Source organism: Callithrix jacchus, chromosome 8 (genome assembly GCF_049354715.1).
Source record: "Callithrix jacchus isolate 240 chromosome 8, calJac240_pri, whole genome shotgun sequence".
NCBI lineage: Eukaryota > Metazoa > Chordata > Mammalia > Primates > Cebidae > Callithrix > Callithrix jacchus.
This window is the reverse complement of record NC_133509.1, coordinates 3,256,459-3,273,872: the sequence shown is the minus strand read 5'-3', so window position 1 is coordinate 3,273,872 and position 17,414 is coordinate 3,256,459. Positions and strand designations below refer to the sequence as shown.

At 41.7% G+C, this 17,414-nt stretch overlaps 1 protein-coding gene and 1 non-coding gene across 23 annotated transcripts in view; one reads left to right on the top strand and one right to left on the bottom strand.

Moving 5' to 3' along the window:
* Positions 1 to 3,848: 3,848 nt before the first annotated feature.
* Positions 3,849 to 17,414, bottom strand: part of TCF12 (transcription factor 12) — a 363,108-nt gene continuing 349,542 nt past the window's right edge. For all 22 annotated transcript variants that reach the window (XM_035258674.3, XM_035258675.3, XM_035258676.3 and 19 more), the window contains 2 exons: positions 9,524 to 9,677; positions 3,849 to 6,197 (listed from right to left, as the gene is read on the bottom strand). In XM_035258674.3, the coding sequence (XP_035114565.1) occupies positions 9,535 to 9,677 (143 nt within the window). In that variant the 3' untranslated portion in view covers positions 3,849 to 6,197; positions 9,524 to 9,534. The remainder of the gene's footprint in view (positions 6,198 to 9,523; positions 9,678 to 17,414) is intronic.
* Positions 13,440 to 13,545, top strand: LOC118145427 (small nucleolar RNA U13). The gene has a single exon (XR_004730542.1). It is a non-coding gene; the product is annotated as a small nucleolar RNA U13 (small nucleolar RNA).

The following is a 17,414-nucleotide window of genomic DNA, read 5'->3' as shown; positions in this document are numbered from 1 at the left end:
CTTGCCTCTAGAGAAAAGATGCACATGGTGCTCACCAGGCCCAAAGACAAAATGGCCGATCCTATGGACTCAGCCTAGTGGAGCCCTGACCCTCTAGAGTGAGAAAGGAGACCCTGGCAGAGGCGGCGGTGGTACCGCATGACAGTTTGGGGGAGGGATTGAAAGTCTTTGTCAAAGAAAACAGAAAACCTTTTCAGGTTGTCTTCTGGCAGTAATTAGAGAGAGAGAAAATGAACATAGGAAAGTTATTTCTGCTCCCACATACACGCTCCAGTAGGCCCATGTAAGAAAGCCTAGGGCTGAAGGCACTCACAGGGCAACACCTCCAAAACATGAGGACGCTGAGCTTCCTAAGCCAGGCAGCCACAGAGACGCTGTGGACCATCCACTGACCTAGCAGGCGAGGCGTGTCCCTGGGCCTGTGAAGAACACTAGAATAACCATCCACTGACCTAGCAGGCGAGGCGTGTCCCTGGGCCTGTGAAGAACACTAGAATAACCATCCACTGACCTAGCAGGCGAGGCGTGTCCCTGGGCCTGTGAAGAACACTAGAATACAGCCGGCCTTTCTTATCTGCATTCAGGTCCAACATCCACGGATTCAACCAACCACGGATCAAAAATATTGGGGGGAAAAACTAATTATAAATTAACAATGGGCCAAGTGCAGTTTATAATCCCAGCACTTTAGGAGGCCAAGGCAGGAAAACAGCTTGAGCCCGTAAGTTACAGATCAGCCTGGGAAACATGAGGAGATTCCATCTCTACAAAAAATAAACTGGCTAGGCACAGGGGTGCACACTTATGGTCCCAGCTACTCTAGAGGCTGAGTCAGAAGGACTGCCTGAGCCAGGGAGGTTGAGGCTGCAGTGAGCCATGTGTGTACCACTGTACTCCGGCTTTGGCAATAATGTAAGACGCTGTCTCAAAAAGCAACAACAACAAAGCATTACAGGCTGGACATGGTGGCTCACGCCTATAATCCCAGGACTTTGGGAGGCCAAAACGGGAGGCTCACTTGAGCCCAGGAGTTTGAGACTGCGCTGAGCTAGGATCATACCACTGCACTGCAATCTGGACGACAGAGCAAGACCCTGTTTTCAGAACAAAACAATGCAATACTGAAAATACTACAGATGAAAAAACTAATACAGCGTAACTATTTACATAGGACTTATAGTGTATTAGGTGCTATGAGTAATCTAGAGATGATTTAAAGTATGTGGGACGGTTGTAGGCAAGTACCATGCCCTTTTATATAAAGGGCAGAGATTTTAGTGTTCTTAGGGGATCGTGGAACCAGACCCCAACACACACGGAGGGATGAATGTACTAAACACATTAACTTTGGGAGATCTTACCAGATTACACAAGCCCACACCACAGCCAAAGAAGATGGAGGATGAATGGGATCCATTCTTCAGATAATGTGTGTAAGTTTCCTTGACTGTGGAATGGCAAATGCCAAAGCACTGCAAATTCTGGAGGACTCACTGGCCCGAGATCAGCTATTGTCCCAGTGACTTCAGAAGACTTTGGTTTTCTTTTGCCCTTTTGTAGGAAGTAGATGAGGTGCTGCTGTGGAAGCCATGAGGTGCATGTGAGGTCTCCCTTCAAAGATAAGCTGTCTGTAGAGTAGTTGGCTGTCAGCTTCTGGCTGCAGCACTTTTGTTAGTGTTCAAACTGAGGCCTGTCTCCCCAGAGAATTCCCAATGACTGACCGAAACAGGGACCCGGTACTTTGCCATTCCTGCCTAATGCACGCCTCCTTTATGGGCAGTCTGTGCAGAACTCCCCCACTGGGCTGCTCAGGCCATCTTCAGAACTGCAGTCTGAGGCTCTCCCTCCCTAATTCTTCCTCACGCACCCTTCTTTCACAGGTATCTAACCTGCATCAAGGCCATCCCTGTCTAGGTACACCTTCTAATAAGTCCTTCACACTTCTGACTTCATCTTGGGATCTGCTTCTTAAGAACCCAAACCCATACAGCTGTGTATCCTCACAGTGGGACTGGGCAAAGCTCACTGGCTCACTTTTTTTTTTTGAGACAGTTCTGCTCTTGTTCCCCAGGCTGGAGTGCAGAGGCATGACCTCAGTTCACTGAAACCTCCTCCTCCTGGGTTCAAGTGATTCTCCTGCCTCATCCTCCCGAATAGCTGGGATCACAGGTGCCTGCCACCATGCATGGCTAATTTTTGTACTTTTAGTAGAGATGGGGTTTTACCATGGTGCCCAGGCTGCTCTCAAACTCCTGACCTCAAATGATCTACCTGCCTCAGCCTCCCAAAGTGCTGGGATTACAGGTGTGAGGCACCGCACCCAGCCAGACTCACTCTTTTGAAATGTGAAGCTCTAAAGAAAAATCCTCTTAAAATGTAGCCGGGGGAGGGCACTGAAAAGAAGTGCAGTGTTTCACTGGATGGCTGCAAAAGAATGTAGACTCCTACAAAGATGGTTTGACATCTTCTGGGGGTATATTTTACCATTTACCTCTGACAGGATGGCTGAAGAGGAATCATCCTGGGAGCTGGTTATAATATTATTTATTTTAAAAATATTGATCATTTATTAAGTACGTATTATGTGACAAGAACCATAAGAGCTTTCCATACATTGTTTCATTCAATACTTACACAATTCTAATAGTTACCTCCATTTTTCAGATAAGAAAATGAAGTTAATCAGACGTTGAGCTTAGATTTGAATCAAGGACCATTTAATGCCAAAGCTTATTCTTTAACCTTTAAGTCACACAAGCGCACACGCACACGCACACACGCACACGTGCACGCACACACGCACGATGTGTTTAAATTTTGAGTTTCTAAGGAAAAATAAAACATTAACTAGAGGAGAGAAACATGAAATAAAACAAATATGGAGAAAAATGAAGACACTGAGTAGAAGTGGACTAGAAATCTGCAAAGAAAGAGAAAAAGACAGGGAGGTTTTGTAGGGAACGGTGTAAGCGTCGATCTTTTACTAATTACGTGTTCTTAGAAACATACAGTATCTCTGGGTCTGTTTTCATAGATCTATTAATGAGGTCCTTTACTAGATGGTCTCTAGATTTCATCTGAGCTCTAACATTATATATTTTCTTCTTAGAGCTTTCTCTTTATCATTTTGTATAAAATCAACAAGTTTAAAAGCTTTCACTAAATCCCACAAGAAGCAAAATGTTCTGCTAGGCACCCAGCATGAAGACTGGATTTCATAATTCACCAAGAGAAGCAATCTGCTAGCACGGCAAGAGGATGTGACGATGACCATGGGTTTCGCGTGTGCAGGTCCTAATCAAAGTCATTCACGCCAAAAAGAGTCTGTCCAGTGTGTTTCAGGCTCTTGCTTGGCATGAAGTCCTCATGAATAATCACTGTGCATCTTTCTGTGGCTAAAAACTGGAGTAAAAGGAAACTTTCGATCTTTTAAACAGTACACAATACCATTACCTACTATGACACATTTTTTTGTGAGAAAAGGTGTGTGAAATGTGAAAAGTGCTTTGAAGAATAACTTAAAAAGCCTCGTGTGAGTCTTTTTCCATCTTCTTCATTTTTCTCTAGATCTACAAATGAGTAGATTTTCTGTAACTGCTAAGTGCTGTTTCACCAGTCTTCAGGGAAAAGTTAGAAGGCCAGCCACCATCAGTAGTGAGGGCAAGAGGAGAAGCTCTAGACCAGATAACCAACTCAGCTGCACAGCCTGATTCTGTCCTGAAGGGTTTCCCAGATAATGTAGTAATGCAGTTAGGAAAAGCAGTGGGTGCTTCTGGGAGGAATGAGATGGAGAAAAGAAAACAAAACACGTTATTCTTTGAGAAAGAGAAATGTAAAAAACTCACGAGTTTACTGTGTTAAAAAAAAGATGGCACATTTATTGCTACATAAATGTTATATACATATTGTGTTTCCTGTTACAGTGACAGAAAAAAATTTGAACTTCTTGCTGCTGGTTGAAAAGTTTTATCAGTAATACCTTGAATTTGACACAGGATACAAATCTGCAATAAACCAACAATGGAAACTGGAGAACAAGATGAGAAGCAATTCATCTCCGACAATTAGCTCTTACAATACTCCACAGGTACTACACGGTATGCTAGAATCCTACTATGGTCTTAAAATGCTATTGTAAATTTCTGATATTAATGAACAGGTTATGGTAAATAACCCTACATTTTTACTACCTAATATAATAAAATAAAGTAAGAAACTTTTTACTGAAAACTTTTTGATTTCAAAAATCTAGAAAGAGTAATATTTAGAATTCAAGAAATTTTCTTACAAGATTATTGTATAAAAGACTAGCTACAGTGAAAAATAAGCCAAATGTTTTCTTCTTTCTATTTTATGAAGGAAAGCTTCTGGGCATACTGCAAAGTCTAATATAGCGAGAAAGACAACAAGCTCCGAAGAAAAAAAGGCCAGGCAGTGGCATATGTTCACTCACACATCATAAGCAACAACTTCTGTTTAGCTGATTAACACTGAAATGAAGAACAAGGCCACAGATAGAGTCTGATGTAACCGGAGAATATATGCAAATTAAAGTAACCGAAAAGTCCACTAGGTTCACAAATGACTGATTTGTTAGGAATCATCCTGATTAGAGTATCAGAAGTTCTGTCTTGTTTTTGTTCTTTCAAATTAACAGAAATCTTTAAGCTACATAGTGATTTGGGTCCTTTCTTCTGTGTGCTGATTGCCAGTGTTGATATTGGCTATAAGGAATTATGAAGCCAAGATCCCTTGCTCAGCATGCTTTTCTCTCCCAGGGTTGTGGTGGAAGACAGGTTCCATGGAAGTTCAGAGTGATTATGTCTTTAAAAACAACTCCGAAGGATTAGAGACAGAGAGTGCCTGAATGCACAGTATTATGATGGACTGACAAGTACTGGTTTAATGCTAATCTGGCTCATCATTCTGGGACAGGGGCAGATGGGTTGCAGTTGATTAAATCGCCCACTGAATTCTTCCCATTGACCAGCCATCCAAATGACAGAGAAATAAAGGCTAGGGTAAGGAAACTCGGGTGACCGCTGCTCTTGTATTCCATCAGGTAATTAGCCTCAGAGTGGCGCGTTCATTCATCACACTACCTGCCACGGTGACGACCGCGTTTTGTTATGTTCACCATAATCACAGTCTGAAAAAATCGTCTTTATATTTTAAATGCATTTTGTGCTTACTTACAGCTAACACTTTACAAGTACTGTATGTAGTACTTACTGCTTGGAAAACAAAGCAATTTCTAAACAGTAGATTCTTCCCTTGTGATTTACATTTTTGCTATTACAAGCTTTCCTATGAGATCTAGAAGCTTGAAAAGTCTTGGTTATTATTAGAAATAAAGCAATGTTTACTTGGGGGAAAACCTAGAGAACAAAATTTCCCCTTTTAAAATCCTAGCTAGGCTATGGTCACAGATGGTCTCTGCTCACCACTGTAAGGTAAATGTGCAAAAGCACACAGGGTTGCATGGAGGCGACTGGACTGTGACCATAAACTATTCAGAGATCTGATATAACACCCACAAAGAGAAAATAAAAATAAACCAAAAAATGAGAGCAAGAGAAATGCTATACCAAGTAATATTTTCCTATTTCATGGAAAACACTATTCATATGGCAAAAGGACAGGAGAGGGACGGAAGACCTTTCCCTTCCTTTGTAAGACACTAATAGGTATGCCGGGAATGCTAAGGGCCAATGGTTGTCACCGCTTTGTTCTCTGCACGTGAACTGCTTTCATGCATGCTGGCATCAGCTGAGCGTAGATCAGCTTTCCACGTTAACTTTTCCCTTTATATGTAGACCTTACAGTTTCATAACAATAAATAAAATTTGTAGTTACAATGCATTTGTCAATTCAGTTTAGGCACAAGGCAACTTCCACGGTGAGTGGAGAGATCGAGACAGTCTCTGATTGTGCAGAAGCGACACACAGCTTACAACAAAACGATCTGTTGCAAACATCTCATGGGCTGATGTTCTGTCTGATGAGCTTCCTATCTTCACTTCTGATGGAAGTGTTGACCAGTTGCTTTGATCGTAGGATTACATTTGAGTTTCTTGCTTCAAGTGTTTTGTTTTTTCTTCTCCCTCCTGTCAGTTCTGTGTCTTCAGATAATCTGAGTTGTCCAAGTCCTTATGAGGAGAGGTCACCTTCTATCTAGCCTACTGATAACTCTGGAACTGTGGCAGGGACAGCCAAGGGAGAGGACAGTACCAGTTAGTACATAATTGTTAAAAATAAAGCACCTTCCCCCTCCCACCAGCAAAACAAGTTGGTATTCCTCATCTCTACCCAGCTCTGCACTAAATTTGTAGTCTGCTAAGTAACTTACAAATGAACTTCTTCCTTTTAAGGTATAATGAAATGGTTTTACTTGATGTGTATGGTAAGGGTTATTTTTTTGTTTGTTTGTTTTGAGACAGGGTCTTGCTCTGTCACCCAGGCTGCAGCGCAGTGGCATGATCATGGATGGCTCACTGCAGCCTTGACCTCCTGGGCTCAAGCAATCCTCCTGCCTCAGTCTCTGAGTGGCTGGGACTACAGGTGTGCACCACCACACCCAGCTATATAGGGTAAGATTTTTAAAGCAGATCATGTGATTACAGAATCACAAACTGCAGGAGTATAAAACAGCTGCAGTAATTATGCAAACCTTCATTTTAACAACACTCAAGTTGGCGATAACTGAGCTCTGAGGTGCTACTCGTTCACTGTTCAGTAGTGACACGATAGTGAAGCACGCATTTCACTGCTGCACCCACCCATCCATACTGTGTTAACAGTTTACATTTATTTCATCTACACTCAGGACTCTGAGGTCAGAGGCTACTCTGCATTCATTTTCATATTGGTCCCAGTTCCTGGTCCACAGTAGGTCCTCAACACGTTTGCTCAATATTTATTAAGAACATTTTACTCTATTAGTACAAATTCTATACATACCTATGTTCCCAATATAATATGTATAGTAATTCTGAAATTTTCTACTTTAAGAATTTTTAATAGTTTTAGAAAGAATCATAACTTTTACTTCTTTGTTAAACAAGAACCACAGAATTGTTTAGGTATACAGCGATGCTCTCAGGATGGGAGACTAAGAGAGTCAAAGCTGCTTGGCCTATTTTATTCGGTGGCAGATTTTTGTACGTTTACAGCCAATCTGTGGTCATTTCTTAGCCATTTTGATTCCAGTGGCATTTTTCCTCCTGCTCTGTCTCTTGCTGCTTTTAAGCTGCTCTCCAGATCATGAAACCAGAAAACGACCTTCATGAAATTAGCAACCTCAACACATATTCTAAGATGGCAAACACCAGCCTACGAAATCTACGTAACAAAGTACATTCGCTACATGTCGCCTATCTTGATGCCTTTTTAAACTTGAATTCTTGATCCTTTTTTGATAGATGGGAATGCTCAAAGTTTAATTTTAACCTAAGTGGGAAAATTTCCGCATTATATAAAGACATGAGGGTAGACCGATGAAAGCAGTATGAGATAGAAAATTAGTAAAAACACAGGAAGTAAACAAAAGGAAATGAGAGATGAGAATGAGAAGACAAGTTCAAAGAGTAAGAGAAAGACTGGGAAGAAAACAAGAGGAATGGGTAGAACTAACTTGAGAGAGGCAAGAAAAATAAAAGCAGGCTCCAAGAGAAGTATCAGGCGAGAATGACAAGCGCTCTTCTCCACAGCTTGGTGGTTGCTCCGGGACCCGAGCGTAAGAAGTTACCTCTCCCATCACTCTTCTTTGAAATAAACTATCAATTTAGAAAGCCTCTTTTGCACTGAGAAATAGTGGCATGTTTTTATTTTAAAACGTCTGGGTTTATTTTTTGGCTGGGCTCAGTGGCTCACGCCTGTAATCACAGCTCTTTGGGAGGCCAAGGTGGGCAGATTGCTTGAGGTGGGGAGTTCGAGACCGGCCTGGGCAACATGGCAAAACCCCGTCTCTACTAAAATTACAAAAAAATTAGTTGGGTGTGGTGGTGCACGCCTGTAATCCCAGCTACTCAGGAGGCTGAGGTGGAAGAATTGCTCAAACCCAGGAGGCAGGGGCTGCAGTGAGCTGAGATCACACCACTGTACTCCAGCTTGGGCAAGAGACTGAAACTCTGTCTCAAACAAACAAACAAACAAACAACAAAAACGAACAAACAAAAAAACTTCAAATTTATTTCTGAAACAAAAATACTTATCGTTTCATAGTAGCCTGTATTTTCCACAGAATATGAAACAATGGTTTAGGTTTCAGAGAATCTGTAAACCGGTTCTTGCCCAAAGTTTCTGACGTGAGCAATCTGTGATACTGCTGGATACTTTTGTCGGGGAGGTAATTTGAGGTCTTCTCTAGTGTCCTAATGTTACAGGGATAACTGACTTCTGAAATAACTGCCTTAAGTCTTCCTTTCTTTTACTCTAAATGAAATCTTCGGTGTGGTCTGGTTTGACCCTATATAGGTAGTGGTGGTAGGAACTAAATCCCTCAGGAAAAGGTGGGTCACTAATATTTGTAGTTTATAATATTCTATCAAATTCCAGACTTTCAGCTCAAAATGAGAGAGCTACAAAGCTGACAAAATGAAATTGTACTTGATATGTTTTTTCTGCTCCACATCTCACACTCATCTGCCTTTACTTACTACTTTTAATTGGTGGATAAAATTGTGGAAAAAACCCAACATACTGCCAAAGGCAGATTATAAAAATCAAGTTATCAGTTCTATTCCTAATCCATTCTGCTAGCCAAATATGTAATTAAAGTCTATATTAATTTCAGTTACCTAAATAACTTTACAACTTAGATTACAATTGTGAATGTATATTGTTAAAAAGACAAATCACAAGGGGCTAAATTATGTTTAGTCCCTGAAGAGGAAGAAATAAAGAAGAATCCTTGAACAAGTAAAATTCCACCAGAGATTAGAGCATTCTGGCTATACTATATATAATAACCTCACACTCATTAATAGATTCTAGAGGGTGTTAACTGATGTGCTTAGAAGGGAAGAGGAAGCATTGTATTGCAAACTTGCATGACTGATCCAAACAGAAGCAAGCAATATCTTTTTCATGTATAAAGACTTCATCACAAAGAGCTAGAGAATTAGCAGAAAACTGGTTGATGACACAGTCAACCATTTCTGAATAAAGAAATGAAGAACATGAGTGGTAAGAGTGTTTTCTGATGGTTGAGTCACTGTACAATTTCTCCTCGGGTCAGAAGATATTTGTGGTTAAGAGAGCACACATGATGATTCAGAACGCAAGAACCAAAGTCACAACATACTGTCACACTCTGAAGAAAATGGTAATTTGGTATAAAATGACACTGGCTCTCTAAGTCTGCCAATGTAACAGAAAGACAAACTGCTGTATTTCAAATTACACGTGACCTTTACAATGGCCACACTGCCCACTAGAGAATTCTGTTCAAAGATTGTAACAGCCCAGTTTAAGACGCAACTTAAGGTGATTTCCTTGCTCCTTCTTTCAAATCTATACTTACCTGGCTGATGCTTACATATGACCCATAGGGTTGGTAGTTTCACTAAGCCCAGGATGGGTTCCTGGCAGTGTGGTTGGCGGCTCTGCCGATACGACAGAAACTTTTTCTTCTTCCCTTCTCTTAAGGCAGGCTGCTTTGGGGTTCAGGTTCCTCTCTGAAACAGGAGGAATGAATTTGTATTACTATGGTTATAAGTCATGAATTAGGTCTCAAGCTGAACTAACCGCAGTTACTTTTTCTTTCTGTGGCGATTACCAATCTCTGTGTGACTTCATTCCCACACTAAGTACCATTTCATAGGTTCACATAAAACCTCAGCATTAAACCAAGTCTCCACATTTATACTTCTGAGTGACCACTTTGTGTTTTCTTCATGTTTTGCTAATGATTTAGTCTTCTTGGGTTTGCTTTAATTTCAATCAACACGCCACTCTTCACTCAAACATTTTGGCAAATGCTGTTGTTATTAGCCTACCAAGTCTCTTCAATGTCCTGCTAAGACATAGTACACTGCATTGACATGAATGCGGACCTCTTGTACTTGAGAGAGACATCTGTGCTTTATCTAAAATGTTACCAGTTCAGAAAATGATAAAGACACATCTCTAGCTATTTCTCTAAAGCAGTGGTCCCCAACCTTTTTGGCACCAGGGACTGGTTTCGTGGAAGACAATTTTTTCATGAACGGGGGGAGGGGAGTGGGGATGGTTTCAGAATGATTTAAGCACATTATGTTTATTGTACACTTTATTTCTATTATTATTACACTATAATATAAAACGAAATATACCATAATACAGTCATTGGGAGCCCTGAGCCTGTTTTCCTGCAACTAGATGGTCCCATGTGAGTGATGGGACACAATGACAGATCATCAGGCATTAGATCTGACAGGAGGCCGAAATGCAGATGATGGGGAGTGTCTGTAAATACAGACGAAGCTTCGCTGGACTGCTCTCTGCTCACCTCCTGCTGTGCAGCCAGCCTGGTTCCTCACTGGCCCCTGGTACTGGTCCATGGCCTAGGGGCTGAGGAACACCTCTTCTACAGGAAATATACTGATTCAAGGAAGGGAGATAGCTGGTACACATCTTAGTTTTCTACTTTGATATATATATGAAACAAGATGACTGAGTTGGTCTTTCTATTGCTGGAAGTGTGATTAAAAGGGTGGAAAAGGGTCAGGCGCGGTGGCTCAGGCCTTTAATTCCAGCACTTTGGGAGGCCAAGATGGGCAGATCACTAGGTCAAGAGATTGAGACCATCCTGGCCAACATGTTGAAATCCCGTCTCTTCTAAAAGTACAAAAATTAGCTGGGTGTGGTGGCACATGCTGTAATCCCAGCTACTTGGGAGGCTGAGGCAAGAGACTCTCTTGAACCTGGGAGGCGGCGGTTGCAATGAGCTGAGATCACACCACCGCACTCCAGCCTGAGTGACAGAGAGAGACTACAGCTTAAAAAAAAAAAAAGGGTGGTAAAAACCTCTGCTGCTTTTTATAAAAGATAGCAAAGAAGACTGGTTGGGATCTGCAATGTGGGCATTTTCAAAAGAGGTTAAAGAATGAGCTGAGAGGCACAAGGATCGCTGGAGCCCAAGAGTTGACAAGGCTGCAGTGATTGTGCCACTGCACTCCAGCCTAGATGACAGAGCGAGGCACTGTCTCAAAAAAAAAAAAAAAACCAAAAAAAACAAACAAATTAAAAAAAAAGAATAGAGTGCTACTGTGAGAAATAAAGGGAAAGGACATCTATTAGAGCAAAATCCACTTAAACATTACTATGCCTGTTGGATTTTCAAAAAAATGAGTGTGAAGCCCAAGATATCCACAACTTCCGATACGGCTTTTTATTTCTGATTATAACATATACTATAGGTTAAGAGTTGTTCCACATATTTTTATAAATGGATTAAAAATGTCCTAGTGAATATAATATAAAGGGATCATTTGTAATTAGTCTGGAAAGAAAATAGTAATTTTTAGAAGTTGTAATTTTTTAAAGTTAGATTTTCTTGAAATGAGGGCATAGCTAGCTTATATATCATTAGTACAGCTCTCCTTTTTCCATGTCCCTGCCCCGACCATTTTTTTCAGAGGTGGGGTCTTAGTACATTGCTCAGGCTTGCCTTGAACTCCTGGGCTGAAAGGATCCTCCCACCTCAGCCCCCCCAAAATCTGGGACTACCAGCACATGCCACTGTTCCAGCTTCCCTTTTAAAGTAAGGTAAAAATGTATTTGCATGTATACATTTCAATACACATTTATAGTTCACATCCAATTTTTTAAAAAGTAAACAAACAGTTTCATTATATGGTAAACTTGGCTGACTCTTGACTATCAGTGATGCATAATAATACAATTTCATTTTAGAGTTCTAATTTTCTGAGCCCCTGTATACAACTAGAAGGAGGATTAATGAAGGAAGAAACATACATTCTTCATTTATTTATATCCTACTAGGTATTTATATACCTAGGAGGAAAATGAGAAATATGAAGAGCTGATTTCTTAGTAAGTAGCTGTGCACCTCTGACAAATAAAAGTCTGTCCTTCATCAGTTTGTCTTTTTAGCTGTGGAGGTTAAAGTTTCATATAATGACCAGAAGACTGAAAAGAGGGTAATAAATTAGTATGCAAAATTTAAAGAGGAGAATGTGAGACGCCAAAGATTCCAAATGAAAAAAGGCTCTCATTTCTCTTATAATGGAAAATTGCTCTTAGCTAACTAATACTGTCACACCAGAATCGAGGAGGCATGATGAGAAATGCTGGGAAGGTCCAGAACCAAAGACTCGGTAAGTTAGGCAAGATTCCTAGAGTAAGACCAAGAGCACTTCAGGCGGGAAGAACAATACTACAGCGGCTCCAGGAAACGTGAGGTCAATACAACTTTGATCAAAAAAGGCTAAAGCTACTCTTTCATACCTCCTGGTGTGTGACAGCCCCAGCCCAGAGCAAACGTGTGTTAAGCAGCCAGAAAGATGTGGTGCTTCTCATCACCTGCAGGGCATGAGAAGTACATCTTCCCACATTTCAATGAGGGAATTCTATCTACTGACTTCTTACACAGCTGAGGACTTGACTCTCTTCAAACATCAACTTCTCAACATGTTTATAGCTAAATTTTTGGTTAACTCACTAGTCAGTCACTTCTTACATTATTATGACCAGGTAAATATTTATATTATTATGACTAGATGGAGAGAGCAGCTGAGGTAAGAATTTTATAGTAGCCTGGGCAACATAGTGAGAGCCTGTCTCTACAAAAATTTAAAAATTAGCCAGACATGCTAGCACCCAGCTGTAGTCCCAGCTACTTAGGTGGCTGAGGTTGTAGGATCACCTGAGCCTGGGAGGTTGAGACTGCAGTAAGCCATGATTGTGTCGCAGCACTCCAGCCTAAGCAAAAGAGCTAAACCCTGAGGGAGAACAAAAAGAAAAGGAAAGGAAAATAAAAGACAAGAAAAGAAGAAAAGAAAAAGAAAGAAAGAAAAAAGGAAGGAAGGAAGACAGGAGAAAAGAATGAGAAAGCAGAAAAATAATTACTGAAAAGAAAGGCAGAAAGAACAAGAAGAGAAAAAGAATTAAGGAAAGGCAGAAAGAACAAGAAAAGAATTATGAAAGAAAGGCAGAAAGGAGAGAAAAAGACAGGAGGAAAGAACAAAAGAGTAAGAAAGGAAAAAGATAAAGGAAGAAAAAGAAAAAGGGAGGGAGAAAGAGGGAGGGAGGGAAAGAAGAAAGGGAGGGAGGGAAGGAAGAAAGGAGGGAGGGGAGGAAGGAAGGAAGGAAAAGAGGCAGTGAAGGAGGGAGGGAGGTAGGGACAGAAGGAAGGAAGGAAGGAAGGAAGGGAGGGAGGGAGGGAGGGAGGTAGGTAGGTAGGGAGGGAAGGGAGGAGGGAAAGAAGGAAAGGTTTGATCCCTTCGTAGTTCATGAGCAAGAAGACTGGATGTTCATGAGTGTGTGTGAGATGTATCACCCAGTCCAACCTTGTTAAGACCTCAGCACATTACCCATCTGACCTGAACTTGGGTGGAAAAAAACAATTTTTTTTTTGAGACGAAGTCTCAGTCTGTCCCCCAGGCTGGAGTGCAGTGGCACGATCTTGGCTCACTGTAACCTCCACCTCTCAGGTTCAGGCAATTCTCCTGCCTCAGCCTCCTGAGTAGATGGGATTACAGGCATGTGCCACCACGCCCAGCTAATTTTTTGTATTTTTCATAGAGACAGGGTTTCACCATGTTTGTCAAGCTGGTCCCAAACTTCAGACCTTGTGATCTGTCCGTCTCAGCCTCCCAAAATGCTGGGATTACAGGCATGAGCCACTGCGCCTGGCTAAGAAAAAGAATTTTACAGTGATTGCTCGCTTGCTCATACAATTGTTTATTTTTCCTATAGCTAATAGTTGCTTGCTTTTTTATTTGTTAGTAATGCAAATTCCATCTCCTCAACCCACCACCAAATGCTCCGAGAGATCTAATAAATGCCTACCAATGTATTTTCCTAAAATCCTGAACACATCATATCATCAATTAATTCCATTTTCTTTCCCTGGAAACCTTTCTTATGCAGCTAATGGTATTCTGCAAGGACTAGGTGCTCTCCAGGCCCAGTAGCTCTTTTCATGGGATTTCTTTTTGCTGTTTTTCTATGTTAAATCCTTTGTTTCCTGGATCCTATAATACTTATCTTTGTTGCTTATGCACTTATTTGGCTAAAGCATATGCCAGATGCTTTTTGAAAAAATATACACGAGCCAGGTATGGTGGCTAATGCCTGTAGTCCCAGCTACTTAGGAGGCTGAGGTGGGAGGATCATTTGTGCCCAGTTCAAAACCACTCTGGGAAACACAGTGAGACCCTGTCTCTATTTTTTAAAAGAACATATAGCCAGGCTCAATGGCTCACGCCTGTAATCCCAGCACTTTGGGAGGCTGAGGCAGGCAGATCACGAGATCAGGGGATTGAGAACATCCTGGCTAACATGGTGAAACCCCGCCTCCACTAAAAATACAAAAACTTAGCCAGAAGTGGTGGCATACACCTGTAGTCCCAGCTACTCGGGAAGCTGAGGCCAGAGAATCACTTGAACTCAGGAAGTGAGCCTAGGTCGCGCCACTGCACTCCAGCCTAGGTGACAGAGTGAGAGTATGTCTCCAAAAAAAAAGAACGTATGTGGAAGGTTATTATTTTGTTTTTGTTTTAAGACAGAGTTTCACTCTTGTTGCCCAGTCTGAAGGGCAATGGCACGATCTTGGCTTACCACAACCTCTGCCTCCTGGGTTCAATCGATTCATCTGCCTCAGTCTCCCGAGTAGCTGGGATTACAGGCATGTGCCACCACACCCGGCTAGTTTTTTGTATGTTTAATACGGACAAGGTTTCTTCATGTTGGTCAGGCTGGTCTTGAATTCCCAACCTCAGGTGATCCGCCTGCCTCAGCCTCCCGAACTGCTGGGATTACAGGCGTGAGCCACCATGCCCAACCTGGAAGGTAAATTTTTAAAGGATTTGGATATCTGAAATATTTATTTTTTTTTTGAGACAGGGTCTCACTCTGCTGCCTAGACTGGAGTGTGGTGGTACAATCACAGTTCACTGCAGTCTCAATCTTTTAGGCTCAAGTGATCCTCCCACCTCAGACTCCCAAGTAGCTGGGACTATAGATGTGTGCCACCGTGCCCAGCTGATTTTTAGAATTTTTTAGAGATGGGGCCTCACTATGTTGCCCGGGCAGGTCTCAAGTGATCTGGCCTCAAGTGATCCTCTTGCCTTGGCCTTCCATTGTGCTGGGATTACAGACATAAGCCCCTGTGCCCAGCCAACCTAATTTTTATTTAGCGGCAGGGTGGTCTTGGCCCTGTCATCCAGGCTGGAGTGTAGTGGCACGATCATAGCTCACTTTAACCTCCAATTCCTGGGCTCAGGTGATCCTCTTGCCTCAACATTCCAAGCAGCTGGGACTACAGGCACACACCATGCCCAGCTTATCTGGAATATCTTCATTTTTATTTTCAAGTTTTGATTAATTGTCTGGCAAGGTATAGAATTCTAGGTAGAAATTGGCTGGAGGTGGTGGCTCAAGCCTGTAATCTCAGCACTTTGGGAGGCTGATGTGGGTGGATCACCTGAGGTCACAAGTTTAGGACCAGCCTGGTCAACATGGTTGACACCCCATCTCTACCAAAAATACAAAAAATTAGCTGGGCATGGTGGCGCGTGCCTATAATCCCAGCTACTCAAAAGGCTGAGGCAGGAGAACTGCTTGAACTCAGTAGGCAGAGATTGCGCCACTGTACTCCAGCCTGGGCAACGGAGCGAGAGTCTATCTCAAAAAAAAAAAAAAAGAAAGAATTCTGGTTGAAATTATTTTCCTCAGAAATTTGGAGGTACTGCTTCACTATCTCCCAGAATCCACTACTACTGTCCAGGAAGCTGGTATTTTGATTATTGTTTATCTATAAGCTATTTACATTTTATCTCCAGAAGCTTCAGAATATTCTTTTTACCTTACTGCTCTGAAATATCATGATTATGTATTTTAACTTTGGGTCGTTTTTAAAAAATCATTATATTTAGCACAAGGTTAGATCTTACCACTCTTGAGACATGTATTCTTCAGTACTTAGAAACAAGTCAGTCAGTTACCACTCTTCCATCGACTTTCCATCCTACACGCAGTTTTGCTATCTCATCTGCTCTGGTCTGCTCTCTCATCTCTCCTTGTGGGTTAAAATAAATACTATTTTTATTTATTTTAGTGGGGATGCAGGAAAGATTGCAGTATTATCAGTGAATATGCTAAGTCTAGCACATTTAACCATCTGATTGCACCTGAATTTCCTAGGGGTAAGTTTTGGAAATGTTTGAGAAAAGAAAAGTTTCAGGTCATTCTGAGACCAGCCAGATTTGAGAACCACTGTCCTACACCATTTATCTTGAAACTCACTTGGAGACCAGGAAAATAAAAATCTAATAGCTATCTTATCTCTAAATTGTCAAAAGAACAGTGAGCTGATCGAGCTGACCTCTGAAAGAGGAGAAAATGTTTTCAACTGAGTCTTGAGTGATGCTAAGAGTACAAACTTGAAGGTAATATGATTTATCTGCTGGGGAATAAAAGTGGCAAAGGTACAAATAACATATCATAGTCATGATAATGGAAAAGCTTAAATTGACAGTGGGGACTCAGCGTTTGACAGGTGGGGCAACAAGGCACTAAGTGCTCTGGCAAAATCTGAGGCTCAGAAGAGAAACCACTGTTCCCACTCTTCTCTGGGATGAACTATACCTGGATCTGCCTGCCTCCTGGTATAACTACTTATCTGTTGAGACTACCTGTCTGTGTCACAACAGACACAGGCTTGGAGCATCATCCCAAACTAGAAGGGGATCCAGAGTGAAGAGGATGCCCAAATAGGTCATGTAAGCAGAAGACATGTTTTAATAGAAACTGCTGGATCGGGGACTACTAAGGAGGCTCCTAGTAGGGATGAAGAGGCTCTCAAAAGTGATCAAGTTACCAAGTAACTCAAAACTGTTGGAGGTAAGTTGAGGAAAGGACAGCGGCTATACAAAACTCTGAAGGTATTGCCAAAGACAAGGAACAGGTATTGTGGCCTGTATGAAGGATTCTAAACCCTATTTGACAGACAGTCACTGGAGGGTCCTTCAAGGAGTCTGAGCCCAGGCATGGTGGGTCACGCCTGTAGTTGCTGGAGGCCAGGATTTCGAGACCAGCCTGGGCAACACAGTGAAACCATCTCCACAAAAATAGACAGACAGACAGACAGATAGATAGGGAGATAATTAAAAAAAAGAAGTCTTGCAAAGAACCCTAGGCTTTTATGTAAAGTCCTAAGGTAAGGCTGGAAGCCTCGTCTGAAGGTAGGG